We start from the raw sequence: 15,851 nt of genomic DNA on the forward strand, positions 1-15,851 counted from the left end.
TATACCAATTAAAATAGTGATTTTAAACACATGAGGTGGAGACTCTTAATAAGAATGAAAAGGCTTTGATACAGGTTTGTGTATGGTAAGTACCATTTTATCAATGAACCTGGCTTGCAAAGAACACTTTCCACTAAGGTTTATGACAAGTGTTTATTTTTCAGCAATCTTTATGCCGACTGCAGCCTTCAGAAGCGTTAATCTGGTGTAAAAAACACAAGGATTTGTGCGATGGGAAGTGTGCGCAGTGTTCAGTGTGGGTAGACACAGGTCCGAGTAGTTTGCGTTTTCTCTAGTGCATATACTAATGTGCTTCGCATTTAACTAGCATTCTCTGTCCACATAGCTTAAGAGTAGAGGCATGTGTGCATTATCACAAGAGCGCTTTACTAGATTCAAAAGCACTCATGCCTAGCTTTAAATCACATTTTTTCATAGCTTGAAAAGTGCACAATTTTTACAGCTCACAGCTAGTAATGAGCGCTTTAAATGCTCTGTGACAGAGACTGCGGAAATATAATGGGCTATAGATCCTTTCTATCAAGTGCTTTGAACACTTGTTGAAAAACACTGCTGTAAAAAAATTTTAAATATGCTCAAACAATTAGACCCTTCATGTGACATCATTGAGCATGATAGTTAAGACACCCCGTGACACCATCCCAAAGTTAAGGCTGCATGAATATTAGAAATAATAAAATATATTTATGCAAGTGTTAACCAGAACATTTCTCAAAGTCTAACATGCAGGCCCTGAACAAGTAAGTAATAACTTATTTTAACATACACTTCAGCATTTTCTCTTCAGCCTCCTTGAGATGAGCCATAGATGTGGGGCACCAGGCAGGGAGCCAGCTGGAAAGCCAGCCTGATCTATAACACAGAACAATATTTAGCATGTTATATGCAGTACATCTCTTCTTCAGTTACAAAAAAGTAAATAAGTAATGATTTCAAAACACATTCAATGACTACTGAAGTTTTGGAAACTCAATTTAATTTTGGAAAAAAGTAATGGTAAAAATAAGCAACCCTTATTTTTTTCATTTGCACCAAACTACCCACCAAGCACATTTTAAAAGGTACACGCCCACGACACAGTCTTTGGTAACACCCGCATAAAATGAAGGATGCACCAATATTTGCAGATACTCCAGAAAATGCACAATGTGGAATTTAAAAACTTCTCTTCAATCTACCTCCACTTTTGGATCACCCTCTACATTAATTTAAGCTTTTCAGTTTTCCTCCTAAATACCCAGATTTAGCATGATTCATGGCTTAATTTAAATTATGAGGGAGTGAGGGGACGTTGGGAATGTCATTATTATGCAACATTTGTGCTTTTGTAGGTTTTTATTACACTAGCCGAAAAGTGCACCTTTCCACAATAATAAGGTAAACTGACCTGTAAACAAACAATGACTGACAGCTTATAAGCACTTGGGAACAAGAGTGTATAAAACAAATCTTACTGCAACAATTTTAAATGGAAACCTAAACATCCTCAAAAGGGCAAGTGGCCCCCGTGTAGAGGTCTTAGACCAATGAGGCATCTTACAGTAGATCAGTCACATGGCATCACTTTCTAGATGCCTTTTGTCCTATAGAGGCTGCCACAAAAAATTCAAAGCATTCATGTTGAAAAGACCGAATGATAAACGATTTACAAAAAAAATCTGCCAATTTAAAAAGGTGTGGATTTCGACAACTACATAGACAAAAAAAAAACAAAAAAAAAAACACAAAAAGCAGTTATATTAAAAATCATATTTGCATAAAAATGTACAATACAAATGGCAACGTCCGTACATGCCGGATAACGGATTGCAAATGCTTTCAGAATGTAGCATACGTAAACATTTGTGCAGAAAGAAATGGTTTGCTTTCTAGCCATATATAGCAGTATTATCTACTTGGAGACAAGCAAATTTCCAGTCTATTGCGTGCCCTCCAGCAACCCTGAAAATCACCCTAGTTGCTAGGTTAAGAATATCATTTTGAATGGCTAAGCAAAATATGTGGTCAAACACCGATTTGTAAAATATAAAGCCAAATTCAGTGACAGGTGGTCATTTTAGGTCATGTTAGATCACACAGCGCTCAATTTGTATTTACTGAGTAGTTTCTAATGGATACCTTTGACCACATTATTTCAATTCCATTTTGCTATCTGGTGTTTTCTTTTACTGTGCAGTTTCGCTGTGTGCTGTTGCGTACATGCAGCTTCATAAATGACATATTTGATAAACTGGTGCTGCTGTTTCACAACAGGTCAAGGACTGTTCCTTTATGCAGTGTAGATTGTATATGCCAATACTAATCACGCAACCTTTCCGGACTCTTGCCAACATACAGACCACAGAATTGTAGGCATGATGCCAGTCAGGAGGAGGTTGAGTGTAAAATTCTTAAAACTTTGATGGAGATTTCAACAACAAAAAAATAACGAAATTATGCATGAAACGTACATGAGGCATCTAATAACAGCATTATAACTTGTTAAATTACACACGCTTTTCTGTGGATTTTTACTATTTATTCAGTAATAACTGATATTTTTGTGGTAGGTTAGGTATGGTTATTTACAAAAAACATTGTAATAACAAAATACTAAGCTGTTTTGCCCCTTGAAAGGGATGGAGAAGTAAAACTGGGCTTTAGTAAGAAATGAGTGTAAATGAAATGTTGGCGTGATTGGGCTGGGATGTGTGTGAATTAGGCTCTTTAGCATTTTTTTAACCATTTTTATATCGCAAATACTTTTAAGCCCTAGTTTTTAGTTTCAAATAAAACTATTATTACCCAGCAGTAATTAGGGAAAACCCACTCTGAATACTCTACACTGCGGCAGCCGAGTATTGCTGAGCTACCATAGCAATAAAACGTTAAATGCGCTGAAAAGTAATTCAAGTTAAAAATGACACTTGCAGTGATAAGTGATATTCTAGTAAATAAGCCTGATAATCCTGGTTCTAGGAGCACTTAAGACAAATCTAAATTTATAATAAAATATTCCACTGTGCAGGGCTTCACAGAGAACTCCGGCTTCAGCTGGAATCATTATAGCAGAATAATAAGAGAAGTCGTTAGGATAATATTATTCTTACTGAGCAGTACATAGAAGAAAGGACTTTTTTTTAAACACAAATACAATCATCATCACCATTTATATAGCGCCACTGATTCCGCAGCGCTGTACAGAGAACTCACTCATATCAGTCCCTGCCCTATTGGAGCTTACAGTCTAAATTCCCTAACACACACACACAGACAGAGGGAGAGAGAGACTAGGGTCAATTTTGATAGCGGCCAATTAACCTACCAGTATGTTTTTGGAGAGTGGGAGGAATTCAGAGCAGCCAGAGGAAACCCACGCAAACACAGAGAGAACATACAAACTCCACACAGATAAGTAATAAGTAGACTTATTCTTATTAGGACCATTCTAAAAAGTCTTTCCACTGGATACAGCTGCCCCCCAAGTCAGTAGAACAGCGAAATCTCCATGTCCAGGCCTGCAGTTCTGGAGGCAGACTCTTACCCCACTGGATCGGCTCCCAGGAGCTTCTAAGGACTACCCTACACATAGTCATTTGTAATTTAACGCTGCATGGAATCCAAGAAGTCAGTGAGGTTAGTTCTTAAACCATGGGGTCACTGCATTGAACCTTCTGCAATTCTACTACATGAGGGAAAGGAGTTTTGAGAAAAGCATCTTGCACAATTCTCCTACCATAGGACCACAGTGCTACCTTTATCTAACATTGGCACAAAGGCATCAAAAAACAAAACATAACATTCAAATACAATACACAATCTAGCTGTGGACATGTTTGATAAATGTTGTGCTGGCTTTTGGCTCTTGGGGATGAAAGAACCTTTGCTTTAGATTATAACAGAGATCCAGAGGCTTTTCCCAGCGTGTTCATGTTTACACATGAAATCGGCTGATTTCAAAACACAACATGATTAGGAGCAGCCGGAACAGTTTGTACAAGGTTATATTCCAGATATTCTTTCGAAGAACTTTTGGCAGTCAAGCATTTCCAAGAAATACAAATAGCACTAACAATGTTGATTTGCTCACCACAAAACCAAAATCTATGCACTAGTTCCTACTGAGCTTTATATGGGAAAGCCACACACACACACACACACACACACACACACACACACACACACAATACTGTGCAAAAGTCTTAGGCAGGTGTGGAAAAAATGCTGCAAAATAAGAATGCTTTCAAAAGTAAAAGTGTTTATAGTTTATTTTTATCAATTAACGAAATGCAAAGTGAATGGGCAGAAGAGAAATCTGAATCAAATCAATATTTGGCGCGACTACCCTTGGCCTTCAAAACAGTTTCCGTTCTTCTAGGTAAACTTGCACACAGTTTAAGGAACTCAGCAGAGCGATTGTTCCAAACATCTTGGAGAACTGACCACAGATCTTCTGTGGATGTAGGCTTGCTCAAATCCAACTTCCTTCTAGAGACTGCGGATCTCATTTTCCCCCATGCATGGCCTCGGCCAATCCCATAATAAACGATGTCACATGAGACACACATCATGTTACAGGTGCTGTCGCATGTGTGCAGTGCAGGAAGCTCGGCTGGAACAAGGTAAGCGTGAGGGGTGCGAGGGACCTTATGTGTGTGTGTGTTATGGCAGTGTAATGGGGTGAGGGTAGGGGGGCTTATTATAATATAATGTGGAAGTCAGGTAGGTGGTGACTAAAGGGTGCTATTTTATTTGTGGGGTAATTTAATTTAATAATGGGCCTATTAATTTAATATGAGGTGGTGGGACCTTTAGTTGAATGCTGGGGTGGTTTGGGGCTATTAATTGAATGTGGAGCCGAGTTGGGGAGGAGGGCTATTTATTAAATGTGAATATGAATTATATAACACCACGGATGGTTGTGGGAAATTGTTATATTTATGACGCTTAAATGCTATTTATTGGTTTGGAGGTAGGGATATAGTATTCCCACTTAATAAATAAACCTATGTTGGGGCTGTTTGGTAGGAAATAGATCTATTTCTATTTCGCCTGGACTACTGCAACCTCCTCCTCACTGGCCTCCCCCACTCTCATCTCGATCCCCTTCGATCTGTTCTTAACGCTGCCGCTAGGTTTATTTTCCTTTCTCGCCGCTCCTCTTCTGTCTCCCCCTCTACCTAGCCCTTCACTGGCTCCCATTCCCCTTCCGAATCCTCTAAGCTCCTCACACTCGCCTACAAGGCCCTCGCCAACTCCACTGCGTCCTACATCTCCACTCTCTTCTCTATTCATGCTCCATCCCGCCCTCTCCGTTCTGCCTCTGACCGTCGCCTCTCTTCCCCACCTTATAACCTCCTCCCACGCGCGTATCCAAGACTTCACCCGCGCTGCCCCCCTCCACTGGAACAAGCTCCCTCCCTCCATCAGAACTTCCCCTAATCTGTCCAGTTTCAAACGGGCCCTAAAAACCCACCTTTTTCTTAAAGCCTTTCTTTCTCCCACTTAACTTCCTACCTTATCTTCTGCCTCCGTCCTCCTACTCTCCCTCTCTCCCCTGCGTCTCTCTGTCTGTCCACCCCTCCCCTTAGATTGTACGCTCCTCTGAGCAGGGCCATCTCTCCTCCTGTTTCCACCACTTCTAACTCTGCTCTCCAGCTACTTAGGCCTCCTCCTCGAGGGTCCTCCACCCCACGTCCACTCTCGCTCCCTCCTCCCCCCTGGGGGTCTCCCTGTCTTCCGCGCTCTCCTTCTTGGGCCCCGTCATTTGCGGATCCTCCCTCCCCCTTCCCCGCCCTCTCTAGCTGTGCATTGAGCTTACTGAGTTGCTGTGCTTACTGTTTACTGTACTGTGCTGTCTCCCATTGTATTGCAATTTATTTGTCTCTGTACGGCACTGCGGACGCCTTGTGGCGCCTTATAAATAAAAATTAATAATAATAATAATAATAATAATATTTATCAAGTGTGAACACTATTATTTTAATGTTGGGACGAAGGGAGACCCAATTATTAAGCGTGTGAACTGATTTAAGGGCTGGTTGAAGTTTTCTAAAGTTTATGTACCCATTATATTTCCAAGTAGGACTCCCAACATCCTGACAGGCAGCAAATGAGCTAAAGACACCATCAGCCACAGTTAGGGAAAGAGACAAGAAAAGGGCACACATACTCAGGTACATACAATGGGCACTCACACTGGGTGCACACACATACTGGGCCTCACCTACCATTTATTTGGCCACACCCACACAAGGCCATTGTCAGACTTTTTTCCAGGGCAACTTTAAGTTCCCAATCTGCCCCTGAGCCCAACCCTAAGAACCCTGCCCAAAATAACAGCCTCAATGCATCCTAAACCAAACATAAGGCAAAACTGCCCCACTCCACTTACCAGCAATTGTGGTAAGCCATGTGCAGCGGCATTGAGGAGTATAGCCACACAGGCAGTTGTACAGATTCCTGGGAGGGATTTCACAATCACATTACAGGACAGTAATTTTATCCCAGCTAATTGCATACATACAAATATAATTAATAAGCTTTTCTAAAAACATATGTCCTGGTCAACTGAATTATTTGGGACACACTTGTGGCAACCGAATTTCACAATTACTACCTGAATTAACTGAAACTCACAGTCTACTTTGTGCCAGGTGAGATTTGCTAATTTTTCTGATAACTGCCATTCTAGCTAGAACAGCTTTGCAAAAATGATTAGCAATAAAAAGCTTGAAACTGTATTTCAGTGAGGAAGGTTCAATTATGAGAGTGATGTATGGTGTCTGGATATCTGCCAGTGCTCAACAAGCCATAAATCATAGCGCTTTCAGGCATGACTACAGAGGACTCAGGAGAAGGTTATTCTGCCAAGTATGCTGCAAAAAATAAACAGTGTTCTTCAAATGCAGGGCACCTGGAGTGGACAGAGATTAGCAGGTTCAAACCCCCCTTGCCCAGAACAGAAAAAAGGAAATAACATTTTACAGAAGAGGAAGACAAACAAAACACAAAGCACAGGATGATGAAAGTAAACGTTGTGAATGTTGGCATTACATTTACCTGTGGAGCAATGAACTTGTCAAGAAACTAAACTTCAGTCCATGATAAACGTGACGAAAAGCCAGACACAGCTTGTGACCTATATACATATTTTGCCACATTCTTAACATTCCTCTTCACTTCACGTTTTAGTGTTCACTGTGAATTTTCAAGGATTGAATATGTAAAAAAATGTATATAGGCCATAGGTTTTATGGAGGTTAAGCAATTCTAAAAATAGAATAAAAAAAAGAAAGAATATATACACTTTCTATAGACTATTTAATGATCAGGTATTAAATTTAGTCCATCTAACACAATGAAATATAGATATGGTCATGAAGAGAGAATGTAAAATCATGAAAGAGGAAAGCACATCCAAAATGAAAAATAAAAACCCTAACAAAATAAAAAAGTGGATTCCTTAAATTGCCAACTCTATAGAAAGTCACTGCAAGTGTTAAGAACTAAGGGCCCTTCTTCTGGTAGATTACAAATTAAGTTAAAATGGCAAGTCATATTTATGCATATAGTAGGACACACCATTTGAATTGCAAACATGACACTTTTTGGGGGGTGCGGGGGGGGGGGGGGATAGATAACTACATGTGCATAAAATAGAAGTATCAAAGAATTTGATGGGGATGAACAAATAGAGAAGAGGTGGTAAGTGTCTGCTGTTACTGATGGGTAACGCCAAACCTCTTAGATATTTAACAAAAATAAAAACAGGCTGTACAGTTGTCATGTTTAACAATTCACCATGTATCTCAGACCCAGACTGAGTCCAGCTTGTATGGTTATCATGTATTTAACTAAGGAGGCTTTTCTTTCACTCTCAGTAAAAAAAAAATAAAAAAAATCCCTTTACATGGCACGGAGGCTGCCGTTCAGGCTGAAGATGTGTCGCCCTATTGTAGTGCCAATTGTAATATGCTGTACACTGAAGCAATGGAGGTTCAAAAAGGATGACTTGTGCTAGCTTGTAACAAGCAGATAGAGAAAGGTCTGGGAATTTAAATGCATACTAGTCTGCGGCTGACCTCTGGTTTAGTGCGCTCGTAGTCTTTTTTTAAAAATATATCAAGCAGTTAAAGTAGCATTTTGAGTACAAAACGTTAAGGAACTGATAAGAGATCGCCCCCCCCAGTAAGACAAAGAAATTAAATAAACAACAACACTGATGTGCAAAGTGCCATTTTTAGAAGTGTATCCGAGTGTTGTAAATGTATAACTTATTTTTTCTTAAGTTTCATTCATAGCTTCCCACCTTTGTGCTTTTCCCACTTTAACAAATGCATGAAAAGCTCATAAAAAAATAAATAAAAATAAAGCTAATGGTGTAGTTCCCACCAATGCCCTGTGTTTAAAATTCTACAACGCTGCCCGGCCATTTTCCCATATGTTAAAGAGCACTTTCAGTATAAGATCATATTGGCAAAAACATAATGCATGAAAAGCAATGGGCAGGATTATAGCAACCTGTAGCCAATCTGAATGTTTAGATCAGTATCTTATTTATAAACTGAAAACATTATCAAGTACTCTAAGGTATAGTCTACTTCAGGGGCTGGCTGATCTGGGGGGACACTGGCCCCCTGGGCTGGTCCCATAGTGGGCTACATTGGGCTATGTCACTGGGCTACCTGCATTTTTTTTTGACCTTTAAAATGTTCCTAATAGGCTGCTGAGCTAGGTCTCGTTCCCCGGGCTAAAATTTGCCAGCCATAGGACAGAGACACTGTCATGATACGAGGAGGGAAATGAAGAAAGCAGGTAGTCATGGACTGAGGGCCCCCAAAAGCATAGAGTAACTGATATGAACTTTCTGCCAAACTAGTGCAGGAAGATTGTGGTGTCAAACACATCTATATATGAAACATGTTCACACATCCAACTTGTATATACTGTCAGTAAATAAGATAGGATATTACTATCTTATAGATGAAGATAGGACATTAGAAGTAATATCCTATCTTCATCTAGCAGCACCAAATGTGATGGCACAGGCAGAAGTCCTGACCAACGGTCTAAATCAGTGGTGGCCAACAGGCGGCACATCTGAGCCTTCACCTGCGGCTCCCCAGCAGGCGGCTCCCGATCTCCTTGACTACTTTGTAATAAGCAGAAAATGAGGCAGAATGGGATCAGACAACTTAGGTCACACTGCAGTGTGGCCAGGTTCACATTACTGACTTAAACAGAGTAAATGTTAGAGGTTCTAAGTGAAAACCCCACCAAAATCCTTTGATTGGGAAGAGAGGGGATACAGTAAAAAAGGTTATTAAAAGTGGAAAACCCTTTCAATTAATCTGCTTTCTGCATAAGCAAATATACTACATAAACATTAGAGGGGAGTGAGACCACGAGCATAAAAATAAAATAAAAAAATTGTGTGTTTAACCTATTTGTCCCAATAACCTCATACCCATTTGCAGTCGGGAGCTGTTGAGTTTCCTGGTTGTTGCCTACTCTATTTACTCAAGGTCATTGCAAGGATCCTCAAGTGCTGGTTACCACTGCATGCCAAATGTGATCACCTTATCCTTCATAATTAAACCAGCACCCTCAAACACTCTGCAATTACATAACCAAGTGATTGCATACAATAGACACTTTGTTAAAGCACCCAAGTATTCCAGGAATTCTACTATTTAGTAACAAAGCTGACCAGAGGAACCTATTAAAATGCTGAATACATATTAATTATGCACACAGATTAAACCAAAGGGATATCTTACATTTTTATCTGTTCTCAATCACGTTTTTGTGCACAGATACATTTTAATTCTGTATTGCAATAACCATCTTGGTTAGCGCTGGAATAATTTAGTACTATATACATTGAACATATTTAAATGCCTTACTTGGAATTCAACAGGTAGAAGAACCATTATGTTAACAGGCATATAGAGTTATATGACAAACAGCTTCTTAAAGTATACAACTGCACTAAGAGATTGAGGAAACCTAAATTCTCGCTCACAGGGACAGGTATTTAAATGAAAGCGCAGAATAACCACAGAGCAATTTATGTCTGTAAATCACAAATAAACAGACACAAAAGATGTTTTCCCAAAACATAACGAATGGTTCATCTAATACAGGGGTCGGGGAACTTTTTTACCTTTTACCCCAAAATATATTTAGATACCCTGACTTTACTCCCTTGATTTGAAAGGAAGGAAATCATATATTATTAATTATTGGAATTCAATTTTATTGAATCTATTAAAAATTTCTTTGAAAGCTTCAACTTCAAAACTTCAGGTTTTGGTAGAAATGATGTTGCTTCATTTTTGATACGAGAGCATCAATATTGGGGCATTTTGATGTCAGAGCAATTTGGATACAGTCTTCAGCGTCCAATCTATTTCTCTGCTTTGTTTTTATGTTCGTTAGAGTGGAAAATCCTTGTTCACAAAGGTAGGTTGTTGCAAAAGGCAGCAACTTTTTGACTGCCTCCTCATGTGCAATTTTGAATGCCTTTGCAGCTGTTGACAACCAAAAATATGACAGATCTGCTTTGTTTTCAAATGCAATACGTGCTTCATTATTGCATCGAAGCTCAAGAAGTGCCTCTGCCAACCCTTGAGGCTCTTCTGGTAAAACAGCAATTTCACAATTAAAGGGGTCTACAATCCAACTGACAGCATGTGAATCGGTCGCATTACCCCCAGGAATTTCATTTTTACCCCATTTGGGGTAATTTACCCCTGTTCCCTGACCACTGATCTAATATAACATTCAGTGGTAAAAGTGAAACTACAAATTCCAAAAGGAAAACATTACCAGCAGCATGTCTGCTTACAGAAAAATTAAAACACTACTTTATTTTTTGCCTTCATTGTGCTTTCACCAAAGCATTTATAGATAGTTGCTTATTTTACTTGTTTATGGATACAACAAAAATAAGCTCAGCTGTGCACTGTACACATCTATCTTCTCAGTCCAGGGTCATATCCAGGGATATACAGACATAAAAAACTTTTGTCGGTTGGGTGTCTTGGTGGAAAACAGACAGGAGCAATGTATTTATTAGCAACTGAAGAAAGGTGTATATAAACCAATAAAATAGTCATCTGGACATGCAACACCCCTTTACCGCTGCACAATGCACTTAGAAAACATAACTCAGTGATATAAATGACAGTAGATCATTTTCAATGTTAGTAACACTCACACGCATGAAAGACCATCCATGTGTGTTTCTTTGTGTAATGAAATATCAAAACAATATGAAATAGGTAATTGTTTCTCTGAAAGAAATGTGGGCTGAAAAAATTGTTGTGCATCAATAAGTGTACATTGGACTTTTCCTCCAGTTAGATTATATTTTTTGTTCAACCCCATCAACTGGGTTAGGGTAGAGGTGGCAAGTTTAAATATTGCTGCATACCCTTCAGACTCTATAATCTCAATATAGGGACAAGATTACATAAATCACAATATCTTATGTGGTTTTGACAATAGAAATCTACTATTCTGGCAATTGACAAGCCATGCTTTTTTTGTGGCGGTGCACATTAACAGATAACAAATGTTACATAGTCATCATATTATACCAGCCTCTGGATCCTAAATGACTTCCCACCTTCACTGCATCAAACATGAACTATTACAACTGGTTCCTAGAGATTGGAGCCCCGTTCATGTTGTCAATGGGGTTTCTGACAAATACTGTATTACGGCACTGATTACTTTAATAGGACTGTTCATCACAACACTGTACCTGCAGGTTGTAATTGTCAGAACCAGTTGTGATGGTTTCTGGCAAATGCACTGTATAGGGTGATTGCGTATAAACAGGTGGAAAGAATGTGGATAGCAATTCTGGGTTTTAAAAGTTGCTATGGCAAAATCCCAGGAGCCAAGCCAGGTTGCCGATGCACCTAAAAAAATGTTATTGCTGGTGCCATTTCTATTGATGTCAATTAATGCACACCTTCCTTGGCTTCTTAAAATATCCTATAGATTGTTAGATTTCATTTGTAAAAACAATTGCAAAAACAGCACAGAAAAAATGAGTTTAAGAAAAACAAAAACCCTCAGGACTATATTTAATCCTTGGTTGTTAAAAGCACAAACCAGCACAATTTAGTGCCATTTACAATCCTGAATTAAACTCCTTTGGAACTTTTTCTTTTTTTAACTTTTGTGTGAAACTTTTGAACAGGAAGGGTGATCTCTATGGGCTAGATTTACTAAACTGCAGGTTTGAAAAAGTAGAGATGTTGCCTATAGCAACCAATCAGATTCTATCTATCATTTTGTAGACTGTACTAAATAAGTGACAGAGAGAGAATCTGATTGGTTGCTATAGGCAACATCTCCACTTTTTCAAACCTGCCGTTTAGTAAATCTAGCCCTATATCTGCTTGCACCAGAGGAAAAACGTGTGTCTTGCAGTACAGGAGTGCACTCATTTAAAGTATATACTCCTATATTTCCCTGAGTTAAAATAGTTTTACAAATGATATGCAACTATACAAAGTACAGTCAACTCTTAAAAAATCTTGTCATCACAATATGAGTAGTACTGGACTAGTCATTTTATCTGAGCCCTCTGTTACCAACAGCAAATATACAAAAACAAACATAATATGTGTTATCCCTGAATAAAGTTACACTAACTGAAACACTTGAATCTTTGAAATAAAATGGACTTTTTAAACTCCAACACAGCAGCAACAGACACACTGTAATCTAAAACCTGATCGATAAATACCAGTAGGAGTTGTACATCATATACCAAACTCCTGGTAATAAAACAAATGACACATTTATACAGCAGTCCTATCCAGATTCATGTAAACAGGAGTAACAACTATATAGCAGTCTGAGTGTCTAGTAATTATGAAATAGCACTTCTATATGACAGTCCTAGTACAAGAGTCACATCTATAAAGCAGTTCTAGCCTCCTTGTCATTACAAACATGTCACATCGATATGATCATCCTATTAGTGACTGTACATAACTGCAACATGTATATGCTCATCACAGCAGTAACAGATGTGACACTTCACCTTGACAGGGAATGTGTGACAGTCAGCCAGCGCCTCCTATAAGAATTGCAAAGCCCAAAGTTGTGTACCTCTGTGTCATTTGAAAAGTATTACATCAAATGTATTAAAAAGATGATACACTTTTTGGGTACACAGAAACCGTGGTGCACCAAAGCAGAATTTTAAACAGAAATGATCACAAAACAATGGTAAACAAACAACGCAAAGCTTAACAAAATGTACAAGGTTATACAAGGTATACATTATGGAACCAAAGAGACACTTCTGGAACCAACCTGTAATTTTCCACCCATCACTGTCAAAAGAAAAACAATTAAAAAGTATATTTCTATACCACAGAAAGGCAATGGGACATATGTGCTGGTAATATATTCCATAATAGCCAGTGTTATGAAGCCGGAGACTCTCCAACTATTATATTACTACAGTTCACAGAATGCTATCTACAGCATGCTGGGACTTGTAGTTCCAGCTGTAAATCCACAGATTGCCTACATCTGTTCTATGTATAGGAGTTTCCAGTTTTAGGTGTCAGGTCAGGCAGTCTCTACCCCGTCCCCTCTCTGCCCTGTCATCGCGATAGAACCCACAGAAGACGGGAGCACTGATCTCTCCCGTTATGTACACACTATAGCCCACTAGCCGAGCGTTACCCGGTGAGTCAGAGCGCGCACTCACTCTCTGTCTAGCTGCCTCGCTGGTACGTACACAAGAGACCAGGCGGCCGCACTCAGGCTGCCTATCAGTCCTTTGTCAGAGGAGGACACCGGCAGCTCCGCGTCGTCCGCCATCCTCCTACAGCAGGCTGTGTCCGTACAGATCACCTCTCGCCTTCGCCCTGCACGGGAGACCTCACTAATGACCCGAAACCGTCCAGGCTCAGCTGCGGTTTGTTGTGAGAACGTAAGAATCGCCCCTTTCTGCGTCACCTTTCATAGACATACGAAACAAGGCGTCTACGACGAGTCATGTGATCCGGCATGGGAACATTGCGGCGCCATCTTTCTTGTGGGCATGATTGTTTGTGTTGGCTGAGTGGGGTGTCACAAAGTAACAAACGATGCGTATTCCTTTATAATGTTACTGCACCGGTTTGTAAGGCTCCCATGCCTGGTAAAGAAGAGTTTTTGAATGTGCATTTTGTTCCCATTATTATGCCACTTTAAATAAGTATAGTAAAATAACCTTTATTCTACTGTAGTACAGACCTGCCTGAACATTTTGACTGCTGTTGATAAAGTGGGCATAGTAGCCCACAAAACCCTGATTAACAAACTTCATCTACTACATTTATATAGTAGAATTCGGAATAGGCCATCTTCTACCAGAGAGTTTATGTAGTGTGATACCTAGAACTGAACTTACTGTTCACAGACACAACAGATATCAGCTTTATGAGTATTGTGGTGGAGCTTAGTCTTGGTGATTTTGAACAGTATTGCACTATTGGTTGCATTTAAATTGTTTGCGTAAATTAAAAATCGAAACTGCAAACAAGTTGAAAAGCTTTGTGTGCTTTGAGTTCTTGGGGTATATTTACTAAGCTGCGGGTTTGAAAAAGTGGAGATGTTGCCTATAGCAACCAATCAGATTCTAGTCAGCATTCATCTAGTACTTTCTACAAAATGACAGCTAGAATCTGATTGGTTGCTCTAGGCAACATCTCCACTTTTTCAAACCCGCAGTTTTGTAAATATATTCCCTGGTGTGAAGCTTAGAAGTCACCCATTTAGATGGTATTCTCAAACAAATTGGACACAGTGACCCAATGACCGTGTAAAATTCTAACCACAAAGGATGCAAATTGTGGTTGTGAAATGTAATGCTCAGCCCAGATGTGGACCTACTACGCTGGTAGTGATTTGGGCTGCTAACTTGGAGCACAAAATGTATTAGGGAACCCGATAACAGATACCCTGCAGGGGAGTGATGGAATTTACCTTCAAGAACCCATAGGACGCAGCTTACAGGCTGATATTGTTAGGAAGCTGCTAACAAGAGGATGATCAGAAACTGCTTGAGGTCATGGTGGGAAGTACAGTGTCAAAGTCAGTGGGGGTTCATGGAGAGGCAGCACAGGTTCCTAAACAGTAAACAAGATCAGGGTGACAGGAAGACAATCATTGAACAAGCTGAGTCAGTGAGGACAACAATGCAAAACAATTAAGAATGCAGAAAATGTTGCTCAGGCAGAGGGATTAAATAGTCAAGCAAGTGTTGTAACAGTGTTATTGTGTAAATGCCCATACATACAGGATAAGGACTGATTCAGGAAATTACATCCAGCATACAGAACAGGATAAGTAGTAAAGTGCACTTGTCCATACTGAGGAGAGAATGCTGAAAAACAGGTGAAATACTTCACCCCCTGGTTTTAAACCCTAAGGATTGTCTGTAGGACAGTAAAAGGCAAGGAGAGATCACATTCCTGAGTCCCAGTATTGCTGCCAAGCTTTTACTTTTGTTTTAGAGATTAGAACATATTGTGCTGTGTAGCGATATTGTCAGGGACTATGCCAGAGCAGCATAATCATTATTTGTACACTGTGTTTTGTTTGCATCCTGCAACAGAAAAACTAACAATGTACTAGATACATCTGAACTATAATTAAGGAATCCTGATCAAAATGACAGCTTACTTTGCTTTTCATATAAAATGTGCATGATAATTTTGTTTATAAAGATGATGGAATGTAAAGTTTTCAGTTGTTTCACATTATGGCTCATACAATTGGACCACCTCCAGGCGCCAATTAGGGATACAGTTAGTAAATTCATTCAA

At 39.5% G+C, this 15,851-nt stretch overlaps 1 protein-coding gene across 2 annotated transcripts in view; it reads right to left on the minus strand.

Moving 5' to 3' along the window:
* ABHD5 (abhydrolase domain containing 5, lysophosphatidic acid acyltransferase) overlaps positions 1-14,002 on the minus strand; it is a 29,010-nt gene extending 15,008 nt beyond the window's left edge. Inside the window, exons 1-2 of one of the 2 annotated variants that reach the window (XM_075212400.1) lie at positions 13,778-14,002; positions 788-873 (exon numbers count right to left, since the gene is read on the minus strand). In XM_075212400.1, coding sequence (XP_075068501.1) covers positions 788-873; positions 13,778-13,860 — 169 coding nt within the window. In that variant the 5' untranslated portion in view covers positions 13,861-14,002. Of the gene's footprint in view, positions 1-787; positions 874-13,747 lie in introns of both variants that reach the window. The other variant, XM_075212399.1, reaches the window with a different exon arrangement.
* Between the last annotated feature and the right edge of the window lie 1,849 nt (positions 14,003-15,851).

This window comes from Mixophyes fleayi, chromosome 5, assembly GCF_038048845.1.
Source record: "Mixophyes fleayi isolate aMixFle1 chromosome 5, aMixFle1.hap1, whole genome shotgun sequence".
Taxonomy (NCBI): domain Eukaryota; kingdom Metazoa; phylum Chordata; class Amphibia; order Anura; family Limnodynastidae; genus Mixophyes; species Mixophyes fleayi.